Source organism: Meleagris gallopavo, chromosome 7 (assembly GCF_000146605.3).
Source record: "Meleagris gallopavo isolate NT-WF06-2002-E0010 breed Aviagen turkey brand Nicholas breeding stock chromosome 7, Turkey_5.1, whole genome shotgun sequence".
Lineage (NCBI taxonomy): Eukaryota > Metazoa > Chordata > Aves > Galliformes > Phasianidae > Meleagris > Meleagris gallopavo.
The window spans coordinates 160,580-175,616 of NC_015017.2; the positions used below are offsets into that span (position 1 = coordinate 160,580).

Consider the following 15,037-nt stretch of genomic DNA (forward strand, 5'->3'; position numbering starts at 1 on the left):
TAGCTTTATGAATATGTTTAAAGTTAATAAAAATTAATATATGAAGTAAGTATATCTGTCCTACTCAGGCAGCAGCTGAAACACTCACTGGAGAAACTACAGCATATTCCTGTGGTGGCTGCCAGCATCTACCACAGGATACAGTGCTTGGAGAAATTCTGGCCAAAGAAACACACTGTCTTCTACACTACTTTGCCAGATACATCTTGATAGGTTCTCCCTTGCAAGCCAGAAAAAACTCACAAAATGATACAAAGCAGTTCTTACCAGTGCCCGTGCTTTGGCAGCCGTACATGAAACATGCTAGAGTGGCTGTACACTGTCTGATGATAGATTAGTTTGGGCCACTTAGCCATTCTCCACCAATGACTGAGGGTCTGGGGCAGAGTAAGAGCACTTCTGATACTTCCCACAGTGCTCTCCCAGCTTGCAGATGTTTTTGATTCCAGGACCCTGACCTAGTGCAGCTCTCATGCACCTCGTATCTGGCTGCCCAAAGACACCAGGGCTCCGGGTCTCTGAGGCAGTGTTTGTGGCCGAGGACCCAGACAGAGACTGTTCTTACTTGGACATGGTGAGAGAATCTCCCCCATCAGTGGCTGCAGGTGTTATTTCTGGTGTAAGCTGTGCAATACAAACACAAATGTGTACATGCTTAGCAGGATGATAAGAGAAACTGAACGAAAGACGCAAGCACAGAGATTCAGATTGTTTCAAAAAGAAGCATGACCAGTAATTGAATTAGACGGAAGCAAGTGCTAGGGCATGCACAAAAGCCAAGAAGGAAATAGGTGAGCTGAGAGGACCTTTCAAGGCCCCTCTGTCTTGCTTTTGCCCAAAGGCTTGGTGGCAGTGTCTGAGGAGACCTGCCTGCAGCAGTATTTCTCAGGCAGGTGTGAAATCACCCTTCCCCCAGACTTCAGGCAGTGACCCAGAACATTTTCTCTTAAAGCTGTCATTAAGAATAAATAAATTGTATTTCCTTGACTTGGGGAAAGGAAGCAAGTTGATTTTCAACTAAGAAGCTTCCCAATACTGTTTCAAAATCACAAATAGCTCATGTTCCCAAGTTCACCTGACCTATAGCGTGTGTGAGCAGAGCACACATTTGGAGCACACTACCAGCACATGCACATGAGCCGGTGTATGCCCACACCTACAAGCTGACACAAGTGGCTTGGGGACCTCTCCTTGTGAGGGGCACTAGAGGTAAGGAAGTCAGGATGCAGGTGCTTACTTGCTTAGCACCCAGACAGCAAGGGAGTTAAAATAAATGTGTCTTGATGGAAAAGCAAAAACAACAACAAAAAACAGTGGGGGAGGGGATATAAGTTTCACATACAATTTTCAAACAGAAATTGTAGGAAAAGAAATGTATTTTTTCAAAGTTTGTGATATCTTTTTATTTATTTAGGCAGAAATATCAACATTGAGTCAAGGATATGTTTCTTCAACAGATATATGTTACTAAGCTGGTTCATAAGGAGAAATTAAAGAGGAGAAACTAGAAAAGATAATCTAGTTCCAAAGATATATGAGGAAGATAAAAGTAGGGAGGCACTGGGTTCTGATACGAGCAGAAGTCAGCCATAGTGGCACAGTCTCAGGGAGGACTGAGAAGCCCCAAGTGATCCCAACTGTCTTTCTGGCTAGAGGCTGCACATTCTTCCCATTACTGCACACAAGCCCTATGCCCAGCCTATGACATGCAGCATCACTCGAAACACAAAGCAGCTTAAATTAGGCAGAGATGCATATGAACCCTCTGTGCCCCAGTGAGTTTCTCACCCCTGGGGGCAGGGGACAGAAGGAACCTCATCCCAACAGAGAAAAAAGTCACCAAGCTGAGCCAACAGCCTGTGCCTTCACTTTTATTGCCCCAGAACCTTCTGTTACATTTGTGCAAATTGGGTGCTAAAAGGAAAATTTCCTATATTCTTGATGTAATTGCACCAGCCCCACAAGTTTGGTATGAAGAAGTACCAGTCCCGTGTCAGTCTCTTTATGAGCAGGTAGGTGCCGCCCAGCCCTGCTGCCCCCATGATGAAGAGCCCTCGATTAATTATCTGTGAGTGCAAAGAGAAATCACAGCATTGTCAGGAGCTTGCAGCACAAAGCAGTGCTGTTGTGCAGGATGCAGGACTCTCAGCTTACCTTTTCCTGCCATTTCCAGCGCTGAAGCGCCTCATGGTAGCGAATCCTGCTGAATGTCACCTGGGGAGATTGCATGAGCAGGTGGCGGAGCAGCTCATGGTAGGCTAGAACCATGGGGAACAAAGCTCCAGCCTTACCATTGTGTACAGTGGGATGATGGTAGAAGGCATGAGGGTGTGGAGGAGGTTGTTGATCTGCTTCCGGAAAATGAACCATGTCGAATTGACATGCTCTCGCATCTGCAACACAGAGATCATCACCTTCCAGGAGGATGGACACTGCTGCACAGATAGTCCCTCATCTGCCAGTCACTCACCTCTACGTAGTTGTACATGGCTAAATCTGAGATGGCATGGTCATCGGGCACCCTCAGCCTGGAGAACTCGGGGAGGCAGGCACCTGGAGAAAGAAAGCAGCCGTTGGCAGTCAGCTCCCCAGCAGAGCCTCCAGCTTCTGAGGGCTGGGCCATGCCACTCACCCAGGTCATTGTGGAACTGTTCCATTAATTCATCAAAGACCAGGCAATCCTCAAAACCCTGGGAAGAATACTGGAGGTTAAATAAGCAGCAGCAGTCACACATTCACAAGAAATGCCCTCAGGGATGCTGAGCTAATGTAGCTGTTAGCAACCCTGGCATCCCATATTCCGTGGATCGCATCTTCAGAGCCTCCAGGCCCTGCTGCCAGGGATCTTGCAGGGCAGCACTAGAAAGTGGCATTTCCAGCAGCATGGGGCTCCCACTGGGCCACTCATCCCCAAGAAGTGGGGACTGAATGACGCAGGGCAAGCTGTGAACTTACTGCATTCATGCCCTGTCCGTAGAAAGGCACAACAGCATGAGCTGCATCTCCCATCAGCACACAACGGGAAGAGAGGTGATAGGAGGAGCACTTCACAGATATCATGGCCTGGGCTGGCAGCAAAAAGTAGTCATGCTTCAGCTCTCGCCTTCAGGCAAAACAAGAGATACTTCATGTGATGGGACCACAAGAGACAGGAAGAGCAAACCATACCACATCCAAGCTTAGGAAGCCAGGGCCATAGGCATTGTTTGCTATAGGATGCAAAATTGCTCCTGTTCACTAGGATATTTGTGCTGGAAAAACATGAAAGAGCAAATACCTTTTTCATTAACTTCCCACTATACTTCCAGCAAGCATGCCATAGGTACATGGAGTGATCACAGATAGCTTCTCTTCCTACAACTGTAGCACAGCATGTTGAGATCAGCTTTGCTTAGGATCCTATTGATACTGCGCATCCTTCACCATGGGCAGGGTTGCCAACCACTAAATCAGGCAGCAAATCAGGGTGTCCATGGCCCCACCCAGCCTGGCCTTGAACACCTCCAGGAATGGAACATTCCTGGGACAAAACACAACTCTCACCTCAGCTCTAGCAGATCCACTTTCTCATCCTGCCCTAAGACCAAAACCATGGCTTATGAACCCCTAATTCATCTCCTGACTTAAAAAACCTCAACAGCAATATAAAGGCAGTGGAAGGTGATCTATGTTTTGCTCCCCACAGTGGCAGGACCTGGATTGTGCCTCCAAGGTACAGAATAGTACTGGAGTGCAACTTATTCACAGACCACTGCAGGATGGGTTGTATTTTGCTGTCAAGTCTGTTACCCCACTGAAGAAGCAATGCAGATCCTGGTCTCTTTGGCTCCCCTCTCTTACAGGCCATAAAGAGCCACCTAGCAGTGCACACAGGCAGCTAGCCTGCCAGCTTAAGGAGAGTCTGGGTCACAGGGAAGACCTTCTGGGGGACCAGCATGTTCCTCAGCATGGTGTCACCATATTGAGGAGCAAGAAGGAGCAGTGGGGACACTTACTCTCCGATGAGGGGAATGGAGTCTGGGAAGTAGGTCTGGAAAAAATCCAGTACTTGCTCTCCAGTCATTAGCTTCTCAAATTCCTCAAAGGGCATGAAGAGAGTGCAGGTGAAAGACTTGTCCTGTCAGACAGGGAGAAAGTTTAGAAAGAAGTTCAGAGGTCAAGAAAAGCACTTTACATGTGGATCAGCAACTTAATGCCCAGCCTGCTGGCCATCTGGCCATTGCAGTGATACTCTGTGCAGTGTGGTCTAGCATCCAGCCACCCCATGTCCCATGGGATGTTGTAGCATAGAGCAGAAAGGGACGGCAGCCAGACCTTGGTATTCCTGTGTCTGGTTTGTACTTCTAGCCCCAGGTTTCCTGGGGTCTTGGGTGGGTGAGGTGAGAGAGAAGCAGCCTGGACACTTGCTCAGGGCTAGTTAGGTGCTGCCCTGTGCCCCTAGGCTGTGGGAACTCCTTGCTCAGGCTGCAGGTCCTCTGGGCTCCTCTTGAAGCCCAACTATGAAGTTGCCATCACAGCCACCTCATCCCTACAAGCTCCATCCCAGCCCCAAGGAACCACGATCATGGATTATCACCATATTGGGCAGTGCAATCATCATGAAGGTGTTTCTTGGCCAGATGTGGAGGTAGTTTGGTTCCATGGCAAACTGAAAGAGAGAGAAAATCACTTTGGATCTCAAGTTCCCTCCACATTGGCAGATCAATTCCTGCCCTGTGTATCAGAAGACTTCAGGGCACCAAGTACTACACTGAGAAACAGAGCAAGGGCATGAGCAGGGCAGATGGGAAAAATCTGCTGGTTTGTGACTGCTGTTGTCCACATAGACGTGTTCCCATAACCTCCAGGACCTCTCAGAGCTAAAATGAACACCACTACTCCAGAGCAGCCTCTTGGGATTTCACAGCCTGGGTCCACTACTGAAAGAGAAACTCCAAACACAGTCTCTCCTAGAAAAGTTTGAATCTCCTGGGAGAATGGGATGAGAAGCAAGTTCCTCAGAGATATTGTAAGAGGTGACAGGGCATCAGACTCAAGGAGTCCATAGCAGACCCAGGTCAGGCCCACTTACATCTCCATCCTTGGGAGGGATGGTCAGCTCCATGTAGCCATGTGGGATGTACTCATGGCTGTAGTTGAAGCGTGTTTGCCTCATGAACTGCTTTCTGACTGTTGAGAAGGCTCCATCACATCCCACAATGAGATCGTAGGTGACTTCCAGGGGTAGCTGGCCGGACCTGGAATAAGAAAGTCCCTTGGAACAGTCCTGCCATAAATCCCAGGCCAGTCTGACATCCCAGGACCTGCCTTTTGCAGTTTGCTGCAAAAGTGCCTTGGTCACTGGTACTCTTATGAATTTTTCTAGGATATGGGGAGAATGGCTTTCACTGAAAGCTCAGCATCCAAGACTGCCAAATGCATAATTCTGCCAGATCTATACAAGGCACTCAGAAGGAACAATTGTGTAATGATGGTCTTGTCTAGAGCCTCCATCCCCAGGTAGATGGGGTAGCATGGCCAGAACTCAACACAATTGCAAACCAAGATCTATTCCTGCTCTTTCTAGTAAGCAATCTGATCCTGAAAGCCAGCACTTCAAAGACTGGCATGTTTACTTCCTGCACAGGTCAGCGGCATGTGGCTCACCTATTGCCAGCCTGCTGGGTTTGGCGAGCTATTTCAGCTTTTTCAGCCTCCCTGTGAACCCTGCTTTGATGCCTCTGTCTTCCAAAGCTCATGTCAAGTTTTGTCTACCCCACAATAACAATCTACTTTTGAATTGAGATTGCTCAATTGTTTGAGGTTTTATGAATTATTAAGCAGAAATAACAAAACACAGCACTTTATACCAGGCTTGTACAGGAGTTACCTTTTAATGATTAATGTCCCCAACTCTGCATTGCACTCTATTAGCTTGTGTCCGAAGTACAGTTTAGTGTTGGAGTACTTCTCAGCAGCTGTGAAAAGACAACTACAAGTAGAAGCTTGTGCTGACAAAGAATCCCTGAATTACAGGGACTTTTGCCATCACCACATCAAACTGTTGTGCTGAGCAGTGGCAGGCAAGTAAGGGCATAGTAGGACACTGTTTCGTTAAGTCTGGTTATCTTGGGGGTATCTGCACCCACAGAGAGGCCTCAGGGTCAATATCTGAAAATACTTTTGCTGAAGACAGGAGGAGAAAGGGAAGCACCAGCCACAGCTACAGCAATACTAGCCAGCACAGGTCTGCAATAAGAACATGGCCATGGAGATGGACTTTGTACATTTTTTTAAACAGAAAGGACAGCAGGAAGAACTAGAGGATTTGTTCTGCCCATATCACTCCTCTGCAGAGTGGGTAACTAACAACAGAACAAACAACAGACCTTCACCTCTGTGACCTGAAACAAATCTGCTTTGTTTCTGTTCATTTCTCAACTACTGTTTGCATTTCTGTGGATGCTGGGAGATGATGCCATGCACTGGAGACTCAAATAGACAGGACAAGCATAGGATTTCACTAAATGTGCTACTGCTGCTTTCTTCCTAATAACACAACTGATTTGCATATGCACTTTCTGAGAGTCAGCTTGTGCAGAACTCCCAGGCAGGGACAAAGCCAGAGGCTCAGTGGCACTCAGTTGAAACCTACCACTCATATGTCAAACCATACATTCTTAGTAAAATAGGGTATTTAAGTGTTTGCAAACATGCTTACCTGTTAACAGCTCTCTGTTTAAGTTTGCTCTGTCCACAGAGAGAATGTACTGAAAAAAAACACAAAAAATGGAGCTCAGAAAGAATTTCTGAAGGCCACTTTGCACAGCAAGGGGAATGCAGCACCTCCTCAGAACATCCCATTAACAGCTACATGAAAATGAGTGGCAGCTTGCAATTCCCTGCCTGCTCACAGCATCACTGAAAAGCATGTGTGTAGGGTGCATAACCAAAAATGAGACTGGCGAAGGAGCACTGAGGTGATGACTGTACTCGAGACCAGCTTGTAGAGAGGAAGGAGAATCAAGATCCACGTTTGCCAGTAAATGACAGATCTCTACAGCATGACTTGGATGAATGGACAGCCAAATCAGCCTAAGTGTGGCAGGTTTGATGACACATAAAGTAAATTCTGTGTGTTTTCATAGGACAGGGAGAGAGGAAATCCTGAGATGAAGGTAAATTTATTTCTTCCCAGTATGCTGCAGTGTCCACCTTGGAAGATGCACCTGTCCATCACAGCGTACAAAAATGCTCAGAGATCTCTTGTGCTATATGGAGAACCACAAAAACAGCAGCGCAGATTAGTACCTGGTTCTTCTTGCCATAAGGGATAGAGTACTTCTTCCCCAGTGGCGTGTGTATTCTCCGTGCGTGCATGGGGATACCTTTGGACACAATCTGGAATAGAAGAGAGGAAAATCCAGTTTTCCCACTGAAGTTGAGCTGCCAAGTACAAGACACAACCCACTAAATGCCACCCTCCAAACACCATGCTCTGAGCAGGATGGAACAATCTCTGCTGTGCTCTGTCTCTGGCTTTGCGCAACCAGACACATACATAGAAGTTTGCAGGGCTGTGGGCCCCAAGTCATGACATTTTACTGAAGGTAAATGTTGCAGGATGGGATGGGAAGAATAGCATCAAATGACACCTGGATGCTGGGGATATGAGTTGATTACACTATGTTGGCTTGCTGGCATCCCTTTCATCACATCCATCTGCACTCTAGCTCTTTTGGAAGGCTGCCTGCTTCTGCTCCCTTTACCCTCACTCTGCAGGAGGGAGGAGAGGTGGACACTGGAGGAGTTCCCTTCTGCTACACACAGAACCCGGATGCCTGGAGCAGCTGGCGCTCTCTGGCATGGGAAGCAGAAGAGAGGCTGTCCATCACCAGCTGAAGTTAACAGATCTCAAGCACAGAGATCTCATTTCTATGATGAAAAATTGAACGTGAGCCAGCAGCGCATGCCTGCAGCTCGGAAGGCCAATGGTATTCTGAGTTCCATCAGAAGAGGGGTGGCAAGCAGGGCAAGGGAGGTGATTGTCTCCCTCTATTCTGCCCTTGTGGGGCCCCAGTGGAGCATTGCATCCAAATGTGGTGGCCCCAGCACAGGAAAGATATGGAACTTTCAGAGAAGGTCCACAGGAGGACCACAAAGATGATCCAAGGGTGGAAACACCTCTCCTATGAAATCAGGCTGAGGGAGCTGGACTTGTTCAACCTGCTGAGGGAGCTGGACTTGTTCAACCTGGAGAAAAGAAGGCTGTGGGCAGACCTGATTTTGGCCTTCCAGTATTTCAAGGGAGTTTAGAAACATGAGGGAAATTAACTTTATACACGGGTAGATAGTGATAGGACTGGGGGAATGGCTTTCAATTAAAGGAGGGGAGATTTAGGTTGATGTCAGTTTGTTACTGAGAGAGAGCTGAGGTGCTGGAACAGCTGCCCAGAGAGGCTGTGGATGCTGCATCCCTGGAGGTGTTCGAGACCAGGCTGGATGGGGCCCTGGGCAATCTGGTCTAGTACTTGATCTAGCAGCTGGCAACCCTGCCTGTAGCAGGAGGGGTGGAACTTGAAGTTCCTTGGGGTTCCTTCCAACCCAAGCCATTCTGTGATTTGATGATTTTATAATTCTACAGAAGCAGTGAGGGTACCTGCTCTTCCAACCCCACAGCCTGCAGGGCCTGGCGTCCTCTATGTGACAGGGCCAAGTTAATACTTCTTCCACGGGCAAAGCTGGACACCCGGATATCTGTGAGGAGAGATGTTAGTTGCACAGATCCTTCCAGCATAGGCTGTACTGCCCAAGAATCAGTAGGTGGACGGTGGTCACTCTCCTGCCATCCACCATCCCCCAGCTGAGACAAGCTTGGCAGTATTCTGCTGAGAAACTTGGTTCTGAGATGTGCCTGCCACATATGGGATGCTGCTTTCTGTACCATCCACCTAGATTTTGCTCAGATTCCCCTGGCCAACCAGCCAGCATGTGTTGCAGGGCCTTGTCCCAATCCCAAGACATCTCAGCAATGCCATCTCAGCAATATGCACAAGCCCCAAGACTGAGCAGAGGGGTAAGGTTAACCCGCCTTGAAGGCAAGTAGGAACAGCCATAGTGCTCTCTGGCAATGGCAATTGCTTGGTGCTTCAGTAGCAGCAGAAGGATAGAGGTGTAGTGCTGCTTCCAGTATTCCAAGGGCAATAACGGTTATCCCTGTAGCTGCTGAATGCAGCTGAAAGCCCTGAACAGCTGAATGCAGCTTTCTTCAGTTTATTTAACCACAGGCTTTCTGAATCCATGAAACTTCTGGCACATACAGCATCTGGCAAAGAGCTGGAAGAACCATTTGTTCTTTTGTTCTGAACCTGCAGCCTGCTGGTTTCACTTGAGGCTGGCTGATGCTTCTGCCAGAGGAAACTGCAAGCAGCTGCTTGTTGCACAGGTCTGCACCACGCTATGCTGTAGGCACGCTTCTTCTGGTCGTATGAGTGGGACATTTCGGATCAGGTCCACACAGTTCTGCAGAAGTGCTTGCTGCTGCTTATTCCTCCAGCACCTCCAACTCCTGTTTGCCAGGTCCTCCTTTTGCTACAGATGGATCTCAGAGCAGGAAAAGTGCTGTTCACTGTTTCTCCCCTGACTACGTCTCCTCGACCACCTTCAGCCTGCTCCATATGCCAGTCCTCAACCCACAGACACAAGCAACAGTGAAGAGCATGAAGAAATAATCCGGACAAGGACCGCGCTTCTCTGACAGCTTAAGAACTCACTTCAGCAAACACCCATGGCTGACTCAAGCTACTTGCTGCTGCAGGCCATGCCACCTGAGTGTCATCTGGGACCTTTTCAGCATGGTACTCCAGCTTCTGAACCTGAGCTGTAATGTTTCAGCTCCTTTGACAGCATCTTCTAACTGGCAAATACAAACACTACCACACTGACATGCAGACATCTCTGTGCTCTGCAGTAATCACATTTCTGTGTTATAGAGAAGATTACTCTGAGAAATGGAAACACTCTGATGAGTGCCTCTTGTGAACTGCCATGCTTACTGAAGTGGGTTTTCCTTACTAGCAGTTTGTGATCTTGCAGCTTTCTTCCAGTGCCTTGCTCCTTGCAGACAAGGACAACCCTCTTGCTGACCGTGGATTGAATGCAGCCACTGACAAGACAGCCCTTCTGGCTGCAGACACTGCCACTATCACTTCCCACCCTTCCTCAGCACTATCCATGGCAGCTGTGATCAGGTCAGTGCTTTAAGTCCAAACAGCAATGCTGCAGGATTAACAGCATTTTTTCCCAAGGAGTCTTGGCTCAATGCCACCATGCCAGTATTTTTAATGCAGAAACTAAATTTTGAAAGACAAGAATTTGAATCAATCTTTCAATCTTCAAGCCAAGGACATAAAAAAGGGCATAATTTTAGTAGCTGAGGAGTGGTTTCTCTCCACACAAGGCAATGCATTTCAAATAAGCTCTTTCTCCCAAAACCATAGGAGCTAAAGAGTGCAAGAATGAAAAGAGTATTCTGAAAATGACATCTTCAGATTCTGCACTCTCTGCAGTTTCAGTGAGATCATGCAGCTCCTCTTTTGCTTCTTGAAGAACTGTTACTAGCAAAAGGACACAAATTATTAATCAAGCTGTAATGTTCATGCTGCTCTTACCTTCTCTGGCTTCATAAACATCAACATGGAAACCTCGTTTAGCAAAGAAACATGCATTTAATGCACCCACCTAAAAGAGAAGATGAAAATGACAGATGAAGTTTTAGAGCACTACCAAAATGCTTCTCCTTCCCATTAGAAAACCACAGCTGAGAGAACAGCTCAGCAGATACAGGGTGATCCTTTGACCAAGAGCTGCAGAGGACTTCTTCCTGGAGAGAGAAACTTTGCAGAAAGTTGACCTCCAAGATCATCACCTCAGAAGTTACTCACCACATCTCATTATATAGACATACCAGGTACAGGACTTGTTTACAATCATCAGTAACTGAGCAGCGCTAACTCCTTCAACCAGGGGCAGCAGAAGCTGCTACAGGCACGCTCCTTGCTTCTCTCCAGACTATAGATATGGCTCTAAGGAACATGGTTTTAAATTTCTGTCATTAGCTGCTGTCAGAATTAGCAGAACTGCATACTCTTAGTCTTCCTCTTTTTCCAGCAGCCATGGGAGTAAGAAGCTAACAGCCAAAATGTTAGGTGGGAGTTTTGGGAGTTGTCATTTAAAGACAGATAGCCCTGCAGGCAGCAATGGCAGAAAAGGGCTCCCAAATGAACATGGAAAAAGGAAAGTGGGCTCCCAAATGAACATGGAAAAAGGAAAGCATTTTCTCTTATGTTAACATTTACCAACTCTCAATCCTCATAAGGTATTTCACAGTAGCGATTTGGTTAAAGCCAGAAACAGCTAAAGCAATGAAAGATCCAGTAGCTGGTCTTGCCTCAAGTGCCCTGAGAGGGCAGAATCCAACTCGAGTGTTTTTCCCCTAAAAAACTTCCATTCCTTCACAGGAAAGAAAAGAGGAGTATCCAGAAGTGCACTGTTTTTCTGTCTTGGTACACATGCAATGCCTGAACAAGGGATGTATTTTGTGGACCTTTATGTATCTGCAGTATCTCAGCAGCAAAGTTTTCCCTCAGAGAAGATCCCTTCTCTTGGTACAAAGTCCCAGCTGTGCAAACAAGACCTGCTGCCTCCTACAATGAGAACACAACAGATGATAACATCTGTCATCTGGCAGAAGAATAATTATAAGAAAAATAGGGTTAAAAGGAGCACTGAACTCAGGAGAGAAGGCAGTATTTTGTTAATCTGCAGACCAAGTCATTTAATGAGCTACAAATAAGCAAGCATTGTACAAAGGGAAAGGCAATGCAGGCAAGTGACTGGGCTGCAGTTTTCCTTGCCCACAGCTAAGAAGCAAGACTGCAGTGCCCAAAGAAGCCTTCTTGCACTAGAGCTGCCTTTCCAGAGACCTTCACGTTCAAGCTCACCTTTGCTGAGCAGCCACCCCCTCACTTCCCAGCAATCAAAGAGAAGACAAGCTGCATTTCCTACCAGGCCTCCTCCGACAATGGCAACTTTTTTTCCCTGAACATTGCTGGACTTCATCACTGTGACAGCAGGCTTTGAGCAGCAGGCAGGCTAGTGTCCTCTCACTGTTGCTATGCTGTGCTCACCAGAAGGAGGGAGCAGGATGTGGGTGGCTGAGTCAGGCCTGGGCTTTTCTTCCCTAGTTAATGTTAAAGCTCAGCTCTAACCTCAGGCTGCAAGAGCACTAGGCTGGCTGGCTGGCAGACATGCTACTCTGGAATGAATGTGGGCCATTCAGCATAGCCTCTTTTGAAAATAGTGAAACAATTCTGCAGTCTTCAGGTGTTTCATAAAATGCAACCTTACTGCAGGGAGGAGTTAATTAGGTTGGTTTAGCCAAACACTGGGCATTCAGAAATACGTTCAAATATGTCCATATTTTGCTTGTCCAAAGCAGGGTACAAATGTGTTTTCTAATCCAAAAATGAACCTATTCTCTGACCTAAAGAAAGCTTAAGGCCATTGTGGAATTCAGTTCTCCACTATTACAGTAATGTCTAACTTGTAGACATAACCCTAACATACAGTAACTACCATTTATTGCAAAATATGCAATGCACAGCCCGAAACAACACATCTATCTTGAAAGAGCAAGACCAAAATATTCACACAAGAATGGTTCAGCTTTCCATTGCATATTCTGGAGCAGTAAGGGCCAGTTGCTTGCAGTGGGACAGGGAGCAAGCGCAATGCCAGCAAGGTGAGGGCCTTGCAGGGCAGAGTCCCAGCCCACTGTGCCAGGCAAGGTAAGCAGGTCAAGCCCAGGGAGGCAGCAAAGGGCCCAGGCTGGAAGACAACTCAGTGCAGATGAGACAAACCTGAGGTCAAGACCAAGTTCACTGGTGTCAGTCAGACACAGACCCATAATCACCAGGCACACATATAGTGACAAATCCACCCTAACTTGTATATGAGCCAGCAGCGTGCTCTTGCAGCCTGGAAGGCCAGGGTTTCCTGGCTGCATGAATAGAGGGATATAGCAGAGTAAGGGAAGTGATTGTCCATCTCTACTCTGCCCTCGTAAGACACCTTCTGCAGTACTGCATACAGTGTTCTTTTCTTGGGACCAGTGGGCATCCTGATCTGATGGCAGGCAACCAGCCCATGGCAGGGACACTGGAACTAGATGATCTCTGAAGTCTCTTCCAACCCAAGCCATGCTGTGATTCTGTATTATGGAGTCAATATCATGAAAGAGCCACAGGCCCAGCTTAAAGGGATTGCTGCCCACCCTCAAACTCATGCCCTGGGAGGGGGCCCAGGTGGGGCTGATCAGCGGTATTAAAGCCCATTGATGCACTGACACTGCATGTAAACTTGCTGCCACAGAAGATGCTCTGTAGGATTTTTCTGATGTATGCTATAGTTATTTGACCCATGCAAGCTAATTGACTAACACATACCCACCGGATAAGAGAGACCTAAAAAGCCTGCCCAAGGCAGGATCAGCTCTCCTTCAGCCCTGTGTCTGCTTGACCTCCAGCTCCCACAGAATGTAGGTTATACAACCCTGTAGATGACCTGTTTCAACACACTATCGCTCATGCATGCTTCAGAGCTCTCCTAGTGCCAAGTTTAAATCACCCTTCTCTGTTTTTAAGCCTTTTTTTCATCTCACAGGGCCTTCATGCAGCAAATGGTCACAACAGGGGGGAGAGGGTAGATTCTGAAGTAATAGTATAGAAGTAATACTGCATAGTAAATAGCAGTAAAATTATTTGTTAATTGTTTTCAGAGCACAGACAGCATCAACTTCCAGCAGTGACAGTTATGTGGAAATATTACTCTTAGAACACTTGTCCTGTAAGCTTTACAGATTGCTCCACCACTGTGGCTTACCATTTTAATAACAGCCCTTAAAATATACCAGTTAACTCTTGGACTCTTGAGGATAACACAGTGTACAGTCATGTTGCTAAAGCTGGTCTTGTAAAACTGCCTTCTCAGACAGCTGGACCAGGGCTGCACAAGCAACCTTAGCAATGGTTTGCAACTTTGATTCTTTCTGGGGGGAGAGGTCAGTAATGAATGGAGTACCCTAGGGGGTGAATACTGGATCTGGTCCTCTGTAACGTCTTCATTAATGATGATGGGGTGATTTACCTCTGTAAATTCATGGAGGACAGAAAATGAGGGACATAGGAAACATTGCCAAAAATATATTTTTTCAGGAATGTCCACAGCTGGGCTGACCTCTCACCAAGAGCCACATGTGCAGTGGGAACTCTGAGCACTCATACAGGTTAAAAGTTTTTCTTCCAAGATGGTACTGATCAGCTCCTTTCTGTCACACTTATCTGCTTACTTACTGAAAATGGTTCTTGGCAAATGGGATCAAACCTCACCTGTCAGGGATTATCTATGCCTGGTGCAACACATTTTGTCCTGGGTAGCCAAATAATTCCAAATATCTTCCTCAGACTTGCTTCAAACTGCACTGAGGAAAAAATTCACATATAGAAATATGTTCTTTTTAGTTTGGAAGAATATTTCAACAACCATGGCAGCATTCGGGGTCACCAAACTCCTTATTCCTACAGCAGAAAACCCCAGTTTAAAAACAGGCGAATATGGGAAGACATTGCAAAGGTGCTACTAATTCATGGTTTTTCTTTCTCTATTAAACATAATCAAGCTGCTGATGGAAAGATGTTGCTCATCACTTAGTTACAACTTGGGTCTCCTGAGTTCTAAAACAAAATCAAAGGAACAGGATGGCATGGGTTTTAATGCATAGCAACTGAAAATTAGTAGGAAAAATAAAAAAGGAAAAAGTGTGATTTATGTTCCTTAGGAAACAAACAAACACATGCCAATATTCAAGGAAGGACCTGGGGAATTTTTTTTTTTTAATTATTTTTCATTTTTTTCCCCAAGGTGAAACCCTGATAATGCAAGAGAAAGATTGAGAAATATAGAAATATACACAAGTTCAGGCTGCTGAAGTCACCCTCCA

The 15,037-nt window shown here is 46.6% G+C and overlaps 1 protein-coding gene across 3 annotated transcripts; it reads right to left on the reverse strand.

Annotated features, from left to right (window-relative positions):
* Positions 1-45: 45 nt before the first annotated feature.
* On the reverse strand, positions 46-12,186 carry KMO (kynurenine 3-monooxygenase). Of its 3 annotated transcripts, none has more exons than XM_019616806.2 (15): positions 12,046-12,186; positions 10,650-10,719; positions 8,639-8,736; positions 7,291-7,380; positions 6,701-6,749; positions 5,870-5,957; positions 5,072-5,237; positions 4,577-4,648; positions 3,996-4,117; positions 2,956-3,103; positions 2,633-2,690; positions 2,471-2,553; positions 2,292-2,393; positions 2,155-2,214; positions 46-624 (listed from the first exon to the last, which is right to left on the reverse strand). In XM_019616806.2, the coding sequence occupies exons 1-15, from the start codon at positions 12,097-12,099 to the stop codon at positions 562-564; spliced, it is 1,323 nt and encodes a 440-aa protein (XP_019472351.1). In that variant the 5' UTR covers positions 12,100-12,186; the 3' UTR covers positions 46-561. The 3 variants fall into 3 exon arrangements, with proteins under 3 accessions (XP_019472351.1, XP_010711434.1, XP_003207386.1); XM_003207338.4 differs by lacking the exon at positions 46-624 and adding an exon at positions 1,856-2,066; XM_010713132.3 differs by lacking the exons at positions 46-624; positions 4,577-4,648 and adding an exon at positions 1,376-2,066.
* Positions 12,187-15,037: the final 2,851 nt, after the last annotated feature.